Here is a 17,254-nt window from a genome sequence, read left to right on the forward strand (position 1 = left end):
CTCTGACAGGATGTGATGAAGTAGTGGAGGTGGGGGTGTGGTGGGATGGGTTAGTGGATGGAGGTGTTGATCAGCTTTACTGCTTAGGAAGTGTAACTGTATTTGAGTCTGGTGGTCCTGGCATGGATGTTATGTAGCATCCTTACAGATGGAAGTGAGTCAAACAATCGGTAAACAGGGTGGGTGGGATCCTTCAGGATATTGCTGTCCTTTTTCTGGTTCCTTTTTTGTATATATCTTTCAAGGCAAGTGGGCTGGTGTCAGTGATGCACTGGACAGATTGCCCGTTGTAAAGCCTTCCTGTCCTCCGCAGTCCAGTTTCCGTACCATACAGTGATGGAGTTTTCAGGATGCTCTCTGCTGTAGATCTGTAGAATGATGTGAGTACGGAGGGGCATAGTCCAGCTTTCTTTAGCCTTCTTAGAAAGTAGAGGCTTTGGTGAGCATTCTTGATTGTTTAGGATGTGTTCTGAAACCATGATCGGTTGTGTGAGATGTGCATTCCCACGAGTGTGAAACTGCTCACAGTATCCACTGCTGTACCACTGGTGTAAAGAGGGGTGTGAGTGGTGCAGGTCCTCCTGAAGTCGATAACCATCTTCTTGTTGACATTAAGGAAGAGGTCATTTGCCCGGTACCAGGCCTCAAGCTCTTCCATCTCCTCTCTGTAGACTGTCTCATCATTGTCGGTGATGATCCCCACCACAGTTATGTCCTCAGCAAACTTGACAATGTGAATGCATGAGTGTTTGGCTGTGCAGTCATGTCGAGCAGAGTGTACAGCAAAGGGCTCAGCACACAGCCCTGGTTGTGCTGAGGATGATGGAGAGGGTGGAGCAGTGGTGCATCTTGACAACCTGAGGAAGGCCAACACCAGTTGCACAGTGGGGTAATTGGACCAAGGAGTAGGAGTTTGTTTGCCAAGGTCTGTGGGACAGTAGTGTTGAATGCTGAACGAAAATTCAGCATTCTGGCATGGGTATCCTTGTTTTCTAGAGCCAGGTGCACAACAGATGCTACGGCATCTGTTGTAGAGCAGTTCTGTCAGTAAGCACATTGGCGAGTGTCCAATGGTGTTGTTGATGTATGTCATTATCAGCCATTCAAAGCACTTCATGATGATTGGTGTCAGTACCACTGGGTGGTAGTCATTTAGTTCGAAGGTGTAGAGTTCTTTGGTCTGGTGTGACGGTGGCTGATTTGAAGCACGTGGGGACAGCAGCCTTCTTACATCGTGCATGAAAGTTGTTTAGAGACTTGGGGAGGGAGGTGTCACTGGTAAAGTCAACGATGTTTTACCTTGCGTAGTCAGTGATGCTCTTGATGCCCAGCCACATACGCTAGGGATTGTTATCGACAGGGGTTCTTGATTTGTTTGTACGTAGGAAATCTCTGTCCTCTTGTTGCCTGAGATGAGATTTCTCCTGACTGCTCTGAGTTGTTAATGTCACCAGGCTTGAAGGCAGCAACCTGGGATTTTAGTTGGGAGCGCTTCTCTGCGTTGAGACAGGGCTTCTGGCTGAACTGTGAGATAACCATTCCTCAGTTATCAGCATTGTCTACACACTTACAGATGGAGTCAGTGACAGATGAGGTATATTCCTTGATGTTGGTATCTTCCCCATCTGTGGCGGCTCCCTTGAACATCTGCCAGTTAGTCTATTCAAATCAGTCCTGAAGCACAGAGATTGCCTCATTAGGCCATACAGTGAATGTCCTCTTGACTGGTTTCTCTATTTACAGCAGTGGTTAGTATGCTGCAATTATCATTATAAGGAAGTAGTCAGAGAGGCCTAGATGAGGGCATGGGATGGCTTTTTAATTACCACATCCGTTTGTTTTAACTTGGTTCAGTCCGTTTGTTCCTCCTGTGGCCGTGGTGATGTATTGGTGGAATTTGGGTAAAATGTTCTGCAGGTTAGTATGATTTAAGCCTCCTACAATTTTGGGGAAGATGGCACTAGTGAACAACATGACCAAGGGAGACATCCTTCACATAGTTCACAAAACTGCTTCTTTCACTCCTTTTTCTTTCAAATGTGGTTCTGCTACTGTTGGGGCCTGGTATCTACATTTTGGTGGTGTGTTTTGAGCCCACTGAGTGATCTGGAGCTTTCTCTGATCTTGCCAATGAAAGTGCTGAGGAAGGTTAAAATCATCGAGGCGAGAGTGGAACGTGTGCGCATGTTCTGTGCCGTCTACCAGCCTCTTGCTGGCTGCTGCCGGAGGAAGATGACTGTGGGTGAGAGTCTATCTCACCCTCTCAGCTGCTACTCACAGAGGAAAGTCCCCTGCATTTGAACGGCCTCTCTCTCCCTCTTGCTCGATGCTGCCAGAGAATGGTGCCAGAATTCTGGGTCTCAGGTAAGGTTTAGTTGACATGGTTTGTCGATTGGACTCTGTCGTTTTCATTATGATGTGCTTCTGGTCACTTTTTTGTTGTTGCTATTTTGTGCGATTTTTGATTGGGTGGACTGGCTTTGTGGCCTGAAATTAACAAACGACGCAGAACTAGATTGAATTGAATTGCAAACATATGAGACTAGTTCAATGATCTGTGATTTGGTGTTTTAAATTCTGTGCTTTTTACTCAGTTCTTTTTTGCTGTTTGCATGGTGTTTTTTTTGTGCATGGGGGCCAGGTTTGATGTATTTTCTTTGAACAGGTTCCATGGTTTTCTCTCTTTGTTCCGGACTTGTCTGTTGAAGGATGAATCTCAGGATTGTATACTGCACACATACTTTGGTAATAAATGTGCTTTGATCCTTTGAATCTTTGAAGAGACTGTCTGGATGATTGTTTTGTAGAGGGCTGATGACATTGTAAAACTCTCCCAGTGTGTTTTAGCATTTGTGCTCCGGGCATCTAGTCAGTGGTGATGAACACAACAGTAAACTCTCAGCAGGTAATGTGGCGGGCATTTAATTGTAGAGTTCAATTGCCACAGACAATGACTGTTAACTACAGAAGAGTTTGTGCACCATCCTTTGATATTATACATACCTCCCTGACAACAGAGAGTTTCTGTTTGTCTTGAACAGAATCATCCTGTCAAGCTGAAACGCCAAGTTGAGCATGTTAGACAGATTTTTTAATACAAGTCATTTATACCATGAAAGTCCATGAAAACATTACATTCCTCAAAGTGTGCAATCTTTGTTTTAGAACTGTGGTTACGGAGTTAAGGATGAGTCATATAGCTGCCATCCTTGCCAGAATGGCAAATTCTCAAAGGGTGTCTATCAGAGCTGCCGAAGGCACAAAGATTGTGAGGGATTTTATCGAGCTACTGTCTTAACACCAGGCACTGCGGAAACTGATGCGGAATGTGGTCCTTGTATCCCAGGGTAAGTGCAGTTAATCAAAGATTCCATTTTAGTACTAAGAATCTCTTTTGTGAAAAGCCTACAAAATCATCTATTTGAGATTTTTCCCCCATAAATTCTCTTCAATCAGATTTGGAATGTTTTTGAACATTAGATTTCTAGATTACATTTTCCACTGTATATGCCAGAATATAAATACTAATATACAATAATATTGTTACTCTCACATAAGCATGAAATAGTAACCTGGCTAATTGTAAAAACTGATCAAGTTTTGGCTTCCTGAAGTGTAATGGGAAATATGCATTGGTCAATATAGTGACTGTCGAGTAATCCCTGTCTCCAGTACAGCGGGATAAACAAAGGGAAGTCAGTGCATGTCCTGACGAAGGGTCTCGGCCCAAAATGTCGACTGTGCTTCTTCCTATAGATGCTGCCTGGCCTGCTGCATTCCACCACCAGCATTTTGTGTGTATTAGTGGATGTTGTTTACTTTGGTTTTTCAGAAGGCCTTTGACAAGGTGTTGCACACCTTTGACGAGGCTGCTTAACGCGATAAGAGCCCATGGTATTACAAGAAAGGTACTGTCATGTGCAGAAGATTGTCTGACTGGCAGGAAGCAAAGAGTGGGAATAAAGGCAGCCTTTTCTAGTTGGCTGCTGGTGACTTAGGGTCGGCGTTGGGACTGCTTCTGTTCGCGTTATGCTCTATGTCAATGATTTGGATGAAGGAATTACAACCAAGTTTGCAGTCAATACAAAGATAAGTGGAGGGACAGGTAGTGTGAGGAAGTTAAAATGCTGCAGAAGGACTTGAACAGATTGGGGGAATGGGTAAAGAAGTGACAGATGGATATAGCGTTGGGAAGTGCACGGTCATGCACTTTGGCAGAAGATGTGGACCATTTTCTAAATGGAGAGAAAATTCAAAAATCAGAGTTGCAAAAGGACTTGGAAGTCCTCATGCAGGATTCTTTAAAAGTTAACTTGCAGGTTGAGTTGGTGGTAAAGGAAGGCAAATGCAATGTTAGCATTTATTTTGAGAAGACTAGAATATAAAAGCAGGGGTGTAATGCTGAGCCTGTATAAGACATTGGTCAGACTGCACTTGGAGTATTGTGAGTAATTTTGGGCCCCTTATCTAAGAATAGATGTGTTATCATGGAAGAGGGTCCAGAGGAGGTTCACGAGCATGATCCCAGGAATGAAGGGTTTACAAATGAAGGGAGTTTGATGGGTTTGAGCCCATTCTCAACTGGGGTATAGAAGAATGAGGGGGATCTCATTGAAACCTATTGAATATTGGAAGTTTCCTTATTGTGGAGATATCGAAGACCAGAGAGCACAGCTTCAGAGTTGAGGATGTCCACTTAGGACAGAGATGAGGAAAAATTTCTTTAGCCAGAGGGTGGTGAATCTGTGAAATTCATTGCACAGACAGCTTTGCAGGCCACGTCATTGGGTATATTTAAGGTGGAGGTTGATAAGTGACAGAGAGAAGGCAGGAGAATGGGGTTCAAATCAGCCTTGATGGAATGATGGCTCAGACTTGATGGGCCAAATGGCCTAATTCTGCTCCTATGTCTTGTGATCTTTTATTATTTGAGAGTACTTGAGAAGTTTCACGTTAGCTGTGAATTATTTGCATCAATAAATGAATAAATACAATTACACTTTACCTGAACTTGAGCAAAAGAGTGAAGAAAAGGTAATTGCCTGGAATACCTGAAAAATATAGCAGAGAGTTCTTTTCACTCAGATTCATATCCAATAACATAAAACTGAGAATATTGATGACATCTATATTAATTTTTATGAGGAGTGAAGACCATATTTAGTGTAGTTAAAGTGTACAGCATTTTCCTCTCTTTAACCTTCCCGAGATCTCTTTCTGATCACCTTTCTCACACTATTCTCCCCATCCACTGACCTCTTCCTCAGACCTCCGAATTTGTTTCTAGAAGTGATATCACTGGTGTTTTTAAAACACGAACTTTTTTTTAAACAAAATATATTTTATTCAAAAATAAAATTATATGCAATAAACCATTCAATGACTCTCAATCCTTTACAAATATTTCCATTACGGTCTTTACATTTTCACACTTTTTGCCACTAACATGAAGAAAGATTGATCCACTGAAGACTGATCTTCATTGCTGAGATCCCCAGCTGTGACCTGAATTGGGGAGTGCCTTTTAATTGATGGAGGATTAGATATTAAGCTTCTAATTGAAGCCTAATTAACAGTCAAGGCCAGCATACCCAGCAGCCTTGTCACATCAGGTGCATGTTGCAATTTACACACATACTTTCTGGGTGCCTAGAATAGCTAATCATGATAGAAATTCTACTTTGACTTTGATAAACCACTGATTTGCTGGCTGTCACAAATACCGAAACATTATTCTATGCCAGCGTGGCTTTGGATGGGCATGTTGTGAAAGTGACGGCCATTGTCCACATAAATGAGGCGACATGAATGACGCTTGACTAAGTGCCATGTAAAATACCGTATTTGCTGGAAAATTAAAACCCATAAATAAATGAGACAGTGACAGTATTGATACAAAATTGGCCAAATGTCAGACAATTTGAAGTGGTGGTGTGCAAGAAATCCAACTCACTGGCAGTTCCATGTTGGTGTTTAAACTGTGTGCAGATATCCACCATTCTCTTCCCCTTCCTCTGGTCATATTAGCATAGTCTTTCACAATCTCATCTGCTTCCCTTGTCCCATTTTATGCCATGTATAGTCCCACACTCTAGTCATTCTCAGCATTTATTAGTGACCATCTTTAATTTATGGCCCTTAGTTTTGGTCCGCAGATGGAAATAGTTTTCTAGAGATTGTATAATGCTTATTTAGCAACTATCCAGATGGAATGAAAAGGCAATATCTGTAGATAAAGGGCAGCAACCTGTAGACCAGATGAGGTACTATGTAAGTAGCAGGGTCCAGTCACGACAACTGCCAAAGGTCACGATGGGGTGGGACGGGAGAGGGGATGGTAATTCAGCGTGAAGGGTGCAATCGATGGGGAGGGCAAGCCAGTGATGAGGAGCAAGTGTCAGGAGAGCAGAATTCACTTGGGAGCTGTAAGCTTCAGAGAACCCAGGACATGGCAGCGTAGATTACATAGCATTTATTTGAGACTGGTTCCTGGTCTCACAACTGCATTGAAGGTCTGCATTAGTGGCAAAGCACAGGCAGCTTTGACGGATGGCAGAACTATAGTGTAGCTTGGAGTCCAAGGTTTCCTTGGCCATTTCAGGCAGGGACAAAATGACATCATGAGACACAAGAAAATCTGCAGATGCTGGAAATCCAAAGCAACGCACAACAGGAACATAGTAGGCCAGTCAGCAACTATGGAAAAGAGTAAACAATCAATATTTCAGGCAGAGACCCTTCATCAGGACTGGAAAGGAAAGGAAAGGAAAGGGAGAAGCCAGAATAAGAAGGCGTGCAGAAGAAATACAAGGTGGCAGAACTTGTACTTCTGCACTGATTGGTCAACTTCGCCCCCTCCCCCTCTCCCAGTTTCACCTATCATCTGCCACCTTGTCCCCTCCACCCCCTTCTTCTGACTTCTCTCCTCCCTTTCCGGTCCTGATGAAGGGTCTCAGCCCAGAACATCGGCTGTTTACTCCTTTCCATAGATGCTGCCTGGCCTGCTGTGTTCCTCAGCATCTTGTGTGTGTTGCTTGACATCAGAAGCGGAGCCCCATGGAGCCTCCCCAAGCAGGCTAAGAATGTCCTCAAACAGCAAGTTCATCCTATTGATGCATGTGAGTTAGGTTTCAATCTCTGCAGCAAAACAGGCAGTCAGCCAAAACACAGCAAGTTCTGGGCCCCCAACAGTACAGTGCGTGGAATGGACTGCCAGCAGCAGTGATGGAAGTAGAAACGATAAGGTCTTTTAAGAGACTCCTGGATAAGTACATGGAGCTTAGAAAAACAGAGGGCTGTGGGTAAGCTTAGGTAGTTCTAAGGTAAGGACATGTTCAGCACAGCTTTGCAGACCAAAGGGCCTGTATTGTGCTGTAGGTTTTCTATGTTTCTACGCTTAGAACCGAGATCCTGACCTTAAAAAAGCATCAAAGGAAAATGTCAGTCAGTGAGCTAGGAATGGGCACAGGAAAATGAATCTCATCTGATAATTTTTGGATAACTATTCCTGTCAGGCTGTTGTCCGCAAAATTTGTTTTCATGCCATCTCATATCAAATCAGTTATCTGTACTTTCCTATTTCTTTAGTAGACTATCTAGGTCCAATTTTTTTCTTTCTTTCTTCTTCAGAAATGATATTTTCCTCTTGTTTGAAATATGGTTGTTTGTTTCTGCCCTGTTCTGCCCTGTTCTCTAGTATTTCTAATTATTATCTTTGCTTTGGCTCTATCTGATACATTTGCTTGGATTTTTCATCATTTATTTCTATCCTTTCTATTCTCCCTCCAATTACAACACATCTGCTCTCATCAGATTTCAGCACACAACAATGTTTCCCTGAATTATCTTTAAGTACTTAATGCTTGTGAAAGTTCTGACATTCCATTAAGTAAAAATAACTGTTTGAGCTGGCATTGTTTCCACATTACTTGTGCAATATATTGTAACAAGGCCACAATCAGTAGTTCATTTCTTCTGAGTATTGACTTGGCTGTCTCACAATCGTGATTAGAATTGTAATCACGAACAGGAGACTGTTTATAAATTGCTGTGTGGAGCAGAAAACTGACACCGTGGGCTTTTGGCCTTGCACATATCTGTGGTCTGGCATCAGCACCGATACCACCAACCACAAAGAACTCCTGTGATTCTCGCTTTAATCACGTATATTGATCCTGCTACATTGGAGAGTTGTCAGAAAAATACATCGCACCAGAGAATCCTGGCTTTGAATCTCCTGACAATCAAATTTAACTGTTAGTGAACATGGTTTGATCAAGGATATTTGACAAGACACTAACAAAATAGCTCATCTCAGATAATATTGCCTCCAATACAAGATTGCAATAACTAGAGCCTTCTAGGTCTTTGGAACATTCATCTCAGATTTTATCTCCATGTGTAGATAATTAGTTGTTAGAACTACAGAAATTAATTTACTACATATTGGATCAGATAAAAACATCTTAACCCAAAACATTTCCATTATCCCACCTCTGCTTTTCACTATACTAGAAGTATTGAATAAATCCAGTAACAATACTCTGTCATTATTTAGGAAAGGCCATGAACCTAAGGACTTTAAAATAATTTTAGTTGAAGGAAGTTAATAGTAAAAGAACAAGCAATATGATTTATAAGTTTCACTTTCTTAAGCATGGATGTCATGGGAAGGATTCCATAAATATTCTGATGCATACTCAAAAAAGATTGCAAATAAAGTAACATGCAAATGAGCTCAGAACTTTCTAATCAAAAATGCAATTGTACATAATTTCTTCTGTGTGCGTGTGTGTGTGTGTGTGTGTGTGTGTGTGTGTGTGTGTCCGTCCGCCTACGTCCGCGCCCTTAGCAGTCTCTGCACCAGAAAGCTGTGAAGGTTCAGTTACTGAATGTTACTCCAAAAAAAACACACATAGAAAAGATTAGACTAGAGAGGAGTGTAGAGTATGGGGACTGGGCAGGAGAGCGGAATTCAGGCCAAGATATTATTGGATGATGGAGTAGCCTTGAGGGATCACTTCCCCATCTCTTGGTCCTATTGCTCATCTTTTCTCCCGTTCTTGCCCTAAGTTTGCTACCAGTGATGAACTGTCCAAACATACCACCCGGGGGATGTATGAGTTTATTCACCTCTGGTAATCTCAATTTAGTGTTAAGTATTATTCCAGTTCCCAATTGTATGTCCCTGCATGGTGTCAGGGCATTGTGTATATTCTCAGTGGATGAATCAGGATAAAGCCAGCCAATGAACCAACAGAAAAAGCCCTTGACAATTATATCAGCCAAACCATCAGACTCAGTTTCATTATTATTGATTGTTGTTAGTAAAGCTACAGAGGATATTCCTACTAATACCCTATTGAGTTCAAAATTCCTTATTGGTGTTTATTGATGATTGCAATGCAGTGTCGCAGGATTTTTCTCCCTTTTAGCATAATCTAAAACTTGCCCAGTATTCACCAATATAAATATAAGTTTCCTTCAATATGTACTTACAGTTACTACGTTCTGGATAACACATCAAGAAACACTTACGCAAAGGTTTGCCACTCCTGTGCATTAGCACCTCCAAACACCAAGGAATGTAAGTCTCCTCGAGAGCATACAAATAATTTTGTTAAATCACTACTTCATTTTAATTTTTTGCTGAAACATTATTGTACAGATTATTTGGCTAAGTCAGCAGCCTCAACCATCTAGAAAGGCAAAATCAGCAAGTACTTTGAAATCCAAGTCACACACTGCAGTTCCTCCTTAACTATTTAGTGAACACTCTGGAATTCCTTGCCTAACAGAACTGTGGGGTACCTTTATCACAAGGACTATGACATGTCAAAAAGTTTACTGCAGATTACTATTTCTTTCTCTGAGGAATTATAGGATGCCAGTTGTGTCTACATCCAAGGGACTAGAAGCCTGCTTCTTATAATTTTGATCTTTGCCCATTTTTATGCATCAGTTGCACAAAATTTCATTTTATGTGGTCCAGTGAAAGCTCAGGGTGAAATTGAACCAGTTTCAAAATTAGATTGGTGTAATTGATTTTAGTATGGCTGAACTACCCCTATGATTTATTCAAAAATAACTACGTGTGTTGAGTTAATCTTTATGCAGTTGACATTATAGTATTATTCAGACACATTCTGCTGTCTACCAATTAAAAAATATATATTTCTGACCCAATAATATCTAACTTTAAAGTTAGTTTATATGACATTGCATTTTCTAATTGTTTTTAACAATTTTAATGATAATGATGGCTTTTTAATACTTGCCATTACATATTCTGACTTTATTTTCTATTAAAATAGTTGATTAACTCTAATTGTTTTATAGGTGTGGGAATCAATTTGTCTTCAAGTGTTTCAGGCAGTACCATAGGCATTAAAACAAGCCCTCCCATTTTACAAGAAACACACAAAGGTATGATATTACTATTTAAGTTTTTAAGAATTAACAATTATTATCTTCCATTGTTTTGGAAGTTGTGAGTATTGGATGGCAGAATTGAACAGGCAGAGGAATCAGGATCTGTAATTAACGTGCATCTGTTCAATCTATTGCAAGATGCATTCTAACATCTTGCCTAATAATATGTTTATAGTGCCCACCATTGGTAACTGTACAACTAAATCAAATAGCTTATTAGTAGAGGAGCCCAGTTTTAGGAGAGACTCCTATCCGTTGAAGACAACTTCTACTACTTATAGTCAGGTGCATTTTGGCTTCAGGAATTAATGGGAGTGAATGTAGAGACAGATTGTAGGAGAAAGTGGCTTCACTCTTTTACACTCTGCTGTTGCTCTAATTATACTAGATTGAGAGGAGGAGAACTAAAATCACTCCAGTCACACAGTTCAGAGACAGTGGACGGAATAGCTCAGGAGTGTCCAGAGTCATAAGCTGATCTGCAGACAGTACTGTCTAAAGTTCAATGCTCTCACACAAGGGCAGCCAGTGAATTCACCCATTTCACCAGCAGCTTCCAGTGTTGAATACACCATACTTCAACCACCAACTTATCAACAATCTTGAATAAGGTAATTCTTCTGTGAGCCTCCCAGCCAAATCTTGCACTTTACACACAATCGGCTATTTAACCTTGACACCTGCTGCACCCAAACACTTTGCTTGACACTCACATGTTCTCTTTCAGGTAAAGTTGTCAGACAAATGACTGCAGCAGCAGCTAGTTGTTGGGAGACAGGAGCCTGTAGCCCCTGCAGGAGACAACATTGTCCATCATTGGAAATGCTGTTAATTAGAAAAAGGCTGAAGTCACTTAAGCTGGTGTTTTTTCCACACACCTAATCCTCCTGATATCACAGTGCAGGCTTTAATTATAAGCTGCAGACAGTGAAAACATGAACAATCTTTCTTTTACTGTTTTTCCCTCACCAACACTTAAGCAATTTGTCAAGCAGCAACCCAGAAGAGCCAGGAGGCAAAGACACATTGGCACTTGATGAGCATTCTCAGCAATTCACATGGACAGTGATATTATGTACTTAGAATTTGGTTGGGGACTTTTCAGGAGTCCCTGGGTAGAAGGCAAGGAAAAGGTACTCCAGACATCACCCATGGGTGAATTCTGCTCCAGAAAACTCATTTGAGGACTTCAGTGGATGATGGCTACATACAGAGAATTCTCTAGTGCTTGTCAAAGTGTCTGTGTGAAATGTCAAGAAGCATGAAGCTGTCTACCACCAACCTCATAGCAGAGATTTTTATGGAACTTGCCCATCATTTTCAGAGGGACAGATATCTTTACTAACATCCATGTGGCATGATGCCTCGGGTTGCATTGCAGAACCAGTAAAAGGATTCATTACATTATCTACCACCATTGGTTGCAAGGAACAATGTTCGAGGGGCTATCAAAGTGTTCAATTAACAATGTAGATTGGGGTGTGGTTAATTATTTTAAGTGACATGAACTATCCAAAAATAAAGTTTGTGTTCCCAGTTCCAACTTGAGTTGCAATTTTCAAGCTCATTGTTTACCAAGACTTCATTTCACAGTTTATTTTAAAGAAGTGAAATTAGTTATTTCTCTTCAATTCTCTCTCTTCTCAGTAGATCAGTTGGGCCAAGGACACCTTGGAACTGCTTTAATAATTGCAATGTCCACCATATTTATAATGGCTATGGCTATCATTTTCATTGTCATTTTCTACATTTTGAAGACAAAGTCTTTTGCCCAGGGTGAGTATGGTTATGTTTTTGTACACTACTTTGGACAGAAATGTTTTTATAATAACTTTGAAGTTGAAATGAAAGCTAAGCACAGCTTTCTTTTATTAAAGCTTGTTGTCGTGGTCATTTGGTGAAAAACGTTGAAGCTCAGCTTGACAACCAAGAGGACAAGAAGGAAATACAGGGTAAAAAAAAATCTACTACCTGGAAATTTAATGTTGTTGGTGAAGTTACATTAAAGCATTAGTTTTTGGCAGGTCTACGGATGCTTTGTTTGTGGGCCTTTTGCAGCAAAATTTATTTTGCCTTGTACAGTACTAAATAGGCCTTGTACCAGAGTCTTTCCTAAAACTGACATGGTAATGAAGAAAGCAGACAGGTATGAGTCATGTGGGAAAAAAAGATTTAGGTGTTTAGGTGAGGGGAGGAGGGGGGAGAAGGTATTGGTTGTAGGAGCTACGGAGTCTGCTGGAGGAATTAGTGATTGCAGATCAGAGGATAATTTATGGTAGGGGTGGGAGGTATTGAATTGACTTTATTTTTTTACATCCTTCACATACATCAGGAGTAAAAATCTTTACATTACGTCTCTGTCTGAATGTGCAATCATAGTAATTTATAATAAATAGAACAGTCAATGTAACATAGAAACACACTCAAATCAGCATGAGTTAATCAGTCTGATGGCCTGGTGGAAGAAGCTGACCCGGGGCCTGGTTTTTATGCTGCCGTACTGTTTCCCGGATGGTAGCAAAATAATCCCATTTAATCCTTTATGCTCACTAATTCCACACTTTGCAATGAAGCTTTTGTAACAGTTTGGTAACTATCCCTGCAAAATTAATCCATTGATCATGTCTCCTGCCATTCTGCAAATGTCACAATTATCTTTTGACGTGAGATTTGTTCTTGTAATAAAAGGCAGGATGATAACTGGTGCTTGAACTAATGATGATCTTTGAATTTTTATCTTCAAAATGTGATTTCTAGTTTCTCTGTAAAATGTTTCACATTGGCCTGAACGATACTTACCTATTGTAGATCATTACTTAGAGAACTGTCAGCACATTTGACCATGTTTCTCAAATATCACAGAGTCCAAGAATGGAGCTCAGATGTCCTCAGTGTAGAGACCGGATGCATATAGAACCATAGAACATTACAGCACAGAAACAGGCCCTTTGGCCCTTCTTGGCTGTGCCGAACCATTTTTCTGCCTAGTCCCACTGACCTGCACCTGGACCATATCCCTCCATACACCTCTCATCCATGTACCTGTCCAAGTTTTTCTTAAATGTTAAAAGTGGTCCTACATTCACTACTTTAACTGGCAGCTTATTCCACACTCCCACTACTCTCTGTGTGAAGAAGCCCCCCCCCCTTAATGTTCCCTTTAAACTTTTCCCCCTTCACCCTTAACCCATGTCCTCTGATTTTTTTCTCCCCAAGCCTCAGTGGAAAAAGCTTGCTTGCATTCACTCTATCTATACCATTCATAATTTTATACACCTCTATCAAATCTCCCCTCATTCTCCTACACTCCAGTGAATGAAGTCCTAACCTATTCAACCTTTCTCTAACTCAGTTTCTCAAGTCCCGGCAACATCCTTGTAAACCTTCACTGCACTCTTTCAACTTTATTAATACCCTTCCTGGAATTTGGTGACCAAAACTGCACAAAATACTCCAAATTCAGCCTCACCATTCAGCCTTATACATCCTCACCATTACATTCCAACTCTTATACTCAATACTTTAATTTATAAAGGCCAATGTACCAAAAGCTCTCTTTACAACCCTATCTACCTGTGACGCCACTTTTATGGAATTTTTTATCTGTATTCCCAGATCCCTCTGTTCTACTACACTCCTCAGTGCCCTGCCATTTACCTTGTATGTTCTAACAATGGACCCAGCACTGATCCCTGTGGCACACCACTAGTCACAGACCTTCACTCAAGAGAAGCAATCCTTCACTACCATTCTCTGACTTCTCCCATTGAGCCAATGTCTAATCACAATTTACTACCTCACCATGTATACCTAGCAACTGAATCTTCCTAACTAACCTCCCATGTGGGATCTTGTCAAAGGTCTTACTGAAGTCCATGTAGACAACATCCACTGCCTTCCCTTCATCCACTCCTCGAAAAACTCTAATAGATTGGTTAAACATGACCTACCACACACAAAGCTGTGTTGACTCTCCTGAATAAGTCCCTGTCTATCCAAATACTTGTAGATCCTATCTCTTAGTACTCCTTCCAATAATTTACCTACTACCGACGTCAAATTTACTGGCCTATAATTTCCTGGATTACTTTTAGAGCCTTTTTTAAACAACAGAACAACATGAACTATCCTCCAATCCTCCAGCACCTCACCCGTAGATACCGACATTTTAAATATATCTGCCAGGCCCCTGCAATTTCAATATTAGTCTCCTTCAAGGTCCGAGGGAATACCCTGTCAGGTCTCGGGGACTTATCTACTCTGATTTGCCTCAAGATAGCAAGCACCTCCTCCTCTTCAATCTGTATCGGTTTCATGACCTCACTACTTGTTTGCCTTATTTCCATTGACTCCATGCCAGTTTCCTTAGTAAATACAGACGCAAAAAAAAACATTTAGAATCTCCCTCATTTCTTTTGCTTCCATACATTGCCGACCACTCTGATCTTCAGAGGACCAATTTTATCCCTTACTATCCTTTTGCTTTTAATATACCTGTAGAAGCTCTTTGGATTATCCTTCACCTTGACTGCCAAAGCTACCTCATGTCTTCTTTTAGCCCTCCTGATTTCTTTCTTAAGTATTTTTTGCACTTTTTATACTCCTCAAATACCTTATATGCTCCGTTTCCTATACATGTTATACATCTCTCTCTTCTTCTTTATCAGAGTTCCAATATCCGTCGAGAACCAAGGTTCCTTATTCTTATTCACTTTGCCTTTAATCCTGACAGTAACATACAAACACTGCACTCTCAAAATTTCTCCTTTGAAGGCCTCCCACTTACCAACGACATCCTTGCCAGAGAACAACCTGTCCCAATCCACACTTTTTAGATCCTCTCTCATTTCTTCAAATTTGGCCTTACTCCAGTTTAGAACCTCAACCCGAGGACCAGATCTATCTTTATCCATGATCAAGTTGAAACTAATGGTGTTATGATCACTGGAACCAAAGTGTTCCCCTACACACACTTCCGTCACCTGTCCGAACTCATTTCCTAATAGGAGATCTAATATTGCATCCTCTCTAGTCAGTACCTCTATATATTGATTTAGAAAACTTTCCTGAATGCATTTTACAAACTCTAACCCGTCTGGACCTTTAGCAGTATGGGAGTCCAATCAATATGTGGAAAATTAAAATCCCCTACTATCACAACTTTGTTTCCTGCAGTTGTCTGCTACCTCTCTGCAGATTTGCTCCTCTAGTTCTCACTGACTATTGGGTGGTCTATAATACAACCCCATTAATGTGGTCATACCTTCCTGTTTCTCAGCTCCACCCATATGGCCTCAGTAGACAAGCCCTCTAATCTGTCCTGCCTGAGCACTGCTGTAACGTTTCCCTGACTAGCAATGCCACCCCCCCCCCCACCCTCTGCCTCTATCATGTCTATCACATTTACAGTCAGACAAGAGTGAAAATTGAAGTTTGGAGGGTACTAATTAAGGTATGAAGTGCCACAATCAGTATTTGCAGGGGTGACAGATTGGGAGGAGAAGGGAAGGGGAGAGATTTTAGGATGTTTTAGTGGGAGAAAAGAGATCATGAATACGGGGTCACTGCACCAGATGGCTTGAGAGAAAGGGTGGTATCAGCAGTTGGAGGTGTGGTGTTAGGGCAAAGGGTAGTGTACCAGATCAGTAGACAGATATAGGGAGTGAGGAATTTTGCTATGCAGACCTGTTTCTGAATGTAGAATTGAGACCCATGCAATCATGACTGCAGGGGGTCCAGGCTTTATAAGCCTGGCAAGCTATTACATCTGTTTATGCTGCCCTCTGCACATACATCAGACCCAGAAGGAAAATCACTGGCTTTATGCAACTCACATTAAGTCTCCGATTTTCCACTACAATTAAATTTAATCATTCGGCACACAAAATCTGCCACTTTGCATTCCAGTTTTCTTCTGTTTAGATTGTCCTGAGAAAAACTACAATCTTATCAAAATACATGACATACTTCAAAATATGTATCTATTTCTAGACATAATGCTCTGTAAAGTTTTAAGTATTGAGCTATGATCATTGAAAATGATGGTGATGTGGAGACAGGAAAAATTCTGGACAGTGTTGGTTTTCTAGAAATTTTTGTTGTTTCTGGCAGTTTATCTTTTCTGTCCTTGGAATAACTTTATTTTCTTGGGGTTTTTACTTGTTGAACTGATTCAAAGGCAGGTGTGCTGGTTTTAAACTATAACTTTGTTTTCCTCTGTAATGTTTTTCACTTTTGTTGGATTTGTCTGTACCTGGCAGCTGTTGGGGAAGACGATCTTATATGTTCCTTCCTATAAGTTTATCAAGCTTTGCATTTTCCACCTCTGCTGCAATGACTCAATGCCTCCCTCTGCTGCCACAGTTGAGAATAGAAGAGTCAGGGAATTCCTTCTGTCATATTTTAAATGCAAACATGCATCCTTCCAGCATAAATCATAAAACAACCGCATGCTTTAAGTATCTTACTGAGAAAATTCTGTTTTGTTTAATTCTGGAGTTTCCCTGTTCATCCACACTATGAACCGCTTACCTCCGTTCTGTGCTCTTCCCTTCTCAGAATGAATTAACCTCACAATTATTCAAGTTAAACTGTGGGCACCACCACATTTATCTCTTCAAGCTATCAGTTGTTCCTTCTCTACAACATAAAACAAAGGTTTGTTTCTTTCTCTCTCAGTTTTGAAAAGGTTTCTTGGACTTTTTCTCTTTTCTCTTTCCATGCTTGCTCCTGGACCCGTTTTTAAAATAATCTGTTTTGTTTCAGATTTATAGCTTCTGTAGTTAGTTTTACTTTGTCGTGTTCTCTTTAAAGTCTTTATTGT

General features: G+C 40.8%; 1 protein-coding gene across 2 annotated transcripts in view; it reads left to right on the plus strand.

Annotated features, from left to right (window-relative positions):
- The window catches only part of edar (ectodysplasin A receptor), an 83,200-nt gene that overhangs the window by 49,244 nt on the left and 16,702 nt on the right, over positions 1–17,254 (plus strand). Inside the window, exons 4-8 of one of the 2 annotated variants that reach the window (XM_059964356.1) lie at positions 3,166–3,347; positions 9,501–9,586; positions 10,339–10,425; positions 12,079–12,207; positions 12,309–12,383. In XM_059964356.1, coding sequence (XP_059820339.1) covers positions 3,166–3,347; positions 9,501–9,586; positions 10,339–10,425; positions 12,079–12,207; positions 12,309–12,383 — 559 coding nt within the window. The remainder of the gene's footprint in view (positions 1–3,165; positions 3,348–9,500; positions 9,587–10,338; positions 10,426–12,078; positions 12,208–12,308; positions 12,384–17,254) is intronic. The other variant, XM_059964357.1, reaches the window with a different exon arrangement.

Source organism: Hypanus sabinus, chromosome 3 (assembly GCF_030144855.1).
Source record: "Hypanus sabinus isolate sHypSab1 chromosome 3, sHypSab1.hap1, whole genome shotgun sequence".
NCBI lineage: Eukaryota > Metazoa > Chordata > Chondrichthyes > Myliobatiformes > Dasyatidae > Hypanus > Hypanus sabinus.